We start from the raw sequence: 2,895 nt of genomic DNA on the forward strand, positions 1-2,895 counted from the left end.
GTTTAATGAGCGTAATAAATTTCACGGGAGTTCAACTCCCGTGAAGTTTAAAAACATACTAAACTTCACGGGAGTTGAACTTCCGTGAAGTTTCGTAAAGTTTTTTTAGAAAACCCGACCTGATTTCAGCGACAGTACTGAAACCAGGTCGGTTTCTCTAAATAAATGTGAAACGGGTCGTTTTTTGCAATAAAAACATCAAATGGTTTGGTTTTGAAAATTTGTCCCGGATCTGATATTTGATCAGTTCGACCCGACCGGATCCTCCCCTACTTATTCTCCTTCCCTCTCTTCACCCGCCGTCGACACCGGAAATAAGGCGGAGCTCCGGTGAGCTCTCTCTCAGTCTCTTTTCCCTTCAAATTTGCCCTATTTCTTCATAATCCCAAACCCTAATTTCACCTAATTTTTTCCTTATCTGACTGAAAAAGTTCGAATTCTTACCAATCTTCACTCCATTTTCTATGATTTTGTAGTGAGATCTGCTGACAGTGTCCTTTGACTTGCAGGATCTGAGATCTGTTGTTCTACGGAGATGAGTTCGGCTCAAGATCCGTTTTATATAGTTAAAGAGGAGATCCAGGAATCAGTAAGTGTAATTTTTTTATGTTTTACTTGACCAATAAATAGAATGGGAGTAATTGGGGAGGAGATAGATCCATTGATTACTATACATAAGTAGGATCTTTATTAGTTGGTGAGACTATAAATTGGGGTAGAGAATTTATATATAGTGGAATTTAACTCTGGCTAAGCTATGCGGAGAAAGTAGAACATAGTCAAATGCTCAAGCATTCATTTCTTAGTTATAGTGGTGGGGGGGAGGAATTGTCAAATAGCAAATAGCATATGATCCGGGGATACTCATGAAACTGAAGGAAAGCTCTTTGCAATATTTTGTGAGCTAGAATGTTGGACTATAAGTAACAGAAGGTCACTAGAGGATGCTTGGTTTGTGGATTAATCTTGATGCATATAATGGATTTTGAAAAAACCCATAATTAAAATCGTGTTTGTTTGTGATGGATATTAAAGAGGATTTGCATGAGGAATATAATCCAGACAACTTTTGTTTGGTTGTACATGAATTTTATTGAGGATATGTGACTAAGTTCACAAATCCGGTTAAAATCAACACAACATTAGGGAATTTTATTTGATCCATTTATCCTATGTGGCAACTGTAAATCCATGTGTAAAAATTGACAAGCAAACAGTGTATTTGTTAAACATCCATGATGTTTAACTTCTGGGTCCCATTTTTCTAATGCCGAATGCAAAATTCATGGAAACAAACAGCCCCTAAAAGAAATAAAGATTTATAAGATAAGGGATTTATTAGAACATAGTGATAGCTCCGATTATAGATAATTGGTTGAGACCATCACACCCCAATTTAAAATTATTTTATTGGATGTCTCTGCCACCTTTAACTACATGACGTCCTCGTCACATCATGACAACGGTCCATTACAGTATTGTTGCCAAATGTGTGATAGATACCCCCAACCCCACTAGTTCCACACTTGAGTATTAGCAGAGACATTGATGAGTTTAAATGATGAGCCATGGAAGCCAAGTGCAGTATTGGCTAGTCAGTTTGGGAGTGGTTTGAGCCAAACAATGTGTTGCACTCGGTGGGTCCAATGGCGTACGTTGTTCCAATAGGCTTGTTTGCCTGGGGCGTGACTGAGATGGTGTGGATGAAAACTTGCATATATATGTAGTGGGGGAGGTGGTAAAAGTAGGATGAAGTAGCTTTATCTAAAATTGGATTTGACCCTTAGAATGTTAGGAAAAATTAGAAGCACAAGGCGAAGCATTGGACACTTTTATGAAGGTAGGCTAAGTTTCAAGGTGTGAGGCGTAAGCCTTATTTAAGCATATTTTTTAAACTTATAAATGTTATAAACATATAATATGTATAGGTATAATAGTTTACAAATAGATGGACAAGTATTCTTTAGTAAATAAGAATTAAATATGATAAGTATAGACACAAATCATAATAAACTAAGTTACATATATAAGAAATATATCTTAGTCATAGTCACATGGACATAATAAACTAAGTTTAAATGTTATATTGACGAGGACGTGTTGTCACATGGTTATTTATAGACACACATTCTAATTTTAGTTAAAAATCTTTTTATATGCACAAGCTTAAAAATAGTAGCACTTCATTGGAGCGTGAAGTGTGCACTTAAGTTATACTTTTAGTGATGAGGTGTAAGCTTCAAGGGAAAACAACGTCTCATTTGAGTTTCACAATGATTTTCCAAAGCGAGTTTCAAAAAGCTTTTTCAAACGTTGCCGTTAATAGACCTGAATGAGGAGAAATGATTCATTTACTTGATCCAAGATATTTGGTATAAAAAGGATTTTGTCTCTTTTATATTGTTATTGTCTTTATTGCATTGTTGTTCTTTTTGTTGTACACTGAACCTGCAGCAGTTTCGGTAGATTTACAAGTCATGAAGTTGATGCCTAGAAAGTCGTTTGCAACTAAGGAGGATTGAAGTGCCAAAAATCTGTTTGTATATTATGGATGAGACAGTTATCCAATATCTTAGGCCTGCATCAGAATCTTGTTTGCATTCTGTAATAATTTTTAACCCCAATAGTCAATGTTCAAGATTAAGCCCTTGCTATATATCATTTTCTGCTTATAGTCTCTTCTGGTAAATCAAGGGGCCTGGTGTAGCATTGGAACCAGAAGGGAACCTTTGGGTAAACAGCATACAAGATACAGTATGTCATAAATGTCCTTTTAATGTTTGAAGGTCAATGGATTGTCATGATATATCTAAGAAAGTCTGCTGGAATATCCATAGTGAATCGAATAAAGAAAGGTAATTTGATGATGATGATGAATGGTAGGATCTTTTGGGA

The 2,895-nt window shown here is 35.8% G+C and overlaps 1 protein-coding gene across 1 annotated transcript in view; it reads left to right on the forward strand.

Annotated features, from left to right (window-relative positions):
* LOC109820614 (syntaxin-61-like) overlaps positions 222–2,895 on the forward strand; it is an 11,590-nt gene continuing 8,916 nt past the window's right edge. The window contains exons 1-2 of the mRNA XM_020386789.1: positions 222–330; positions 510–589. Of these exons, the coding sequence (XP_020242378.1) occupies positions 536–589 (54 nt within the window). The 5' untranslated portion in view covers positions 222–330; positions 510–535. The remainder of the gene's footprint in view (positions 331–509; positions 590–2,895) is intronic.

Source organism: Asparagus officinalis, chromosome 8 (assembly GCF_001876935.1).
Source record: "Asparagus officinalis chromosome 8, Aspof.V1, whole genome shotgun sequence".
Taxonomy (NCBI): Eukaryota; Viridiplantae; Streptophyta; class Magnoliopsida; order Asparagales; family Asparagaceae; genus Asparagus; species Asparagus officinalis.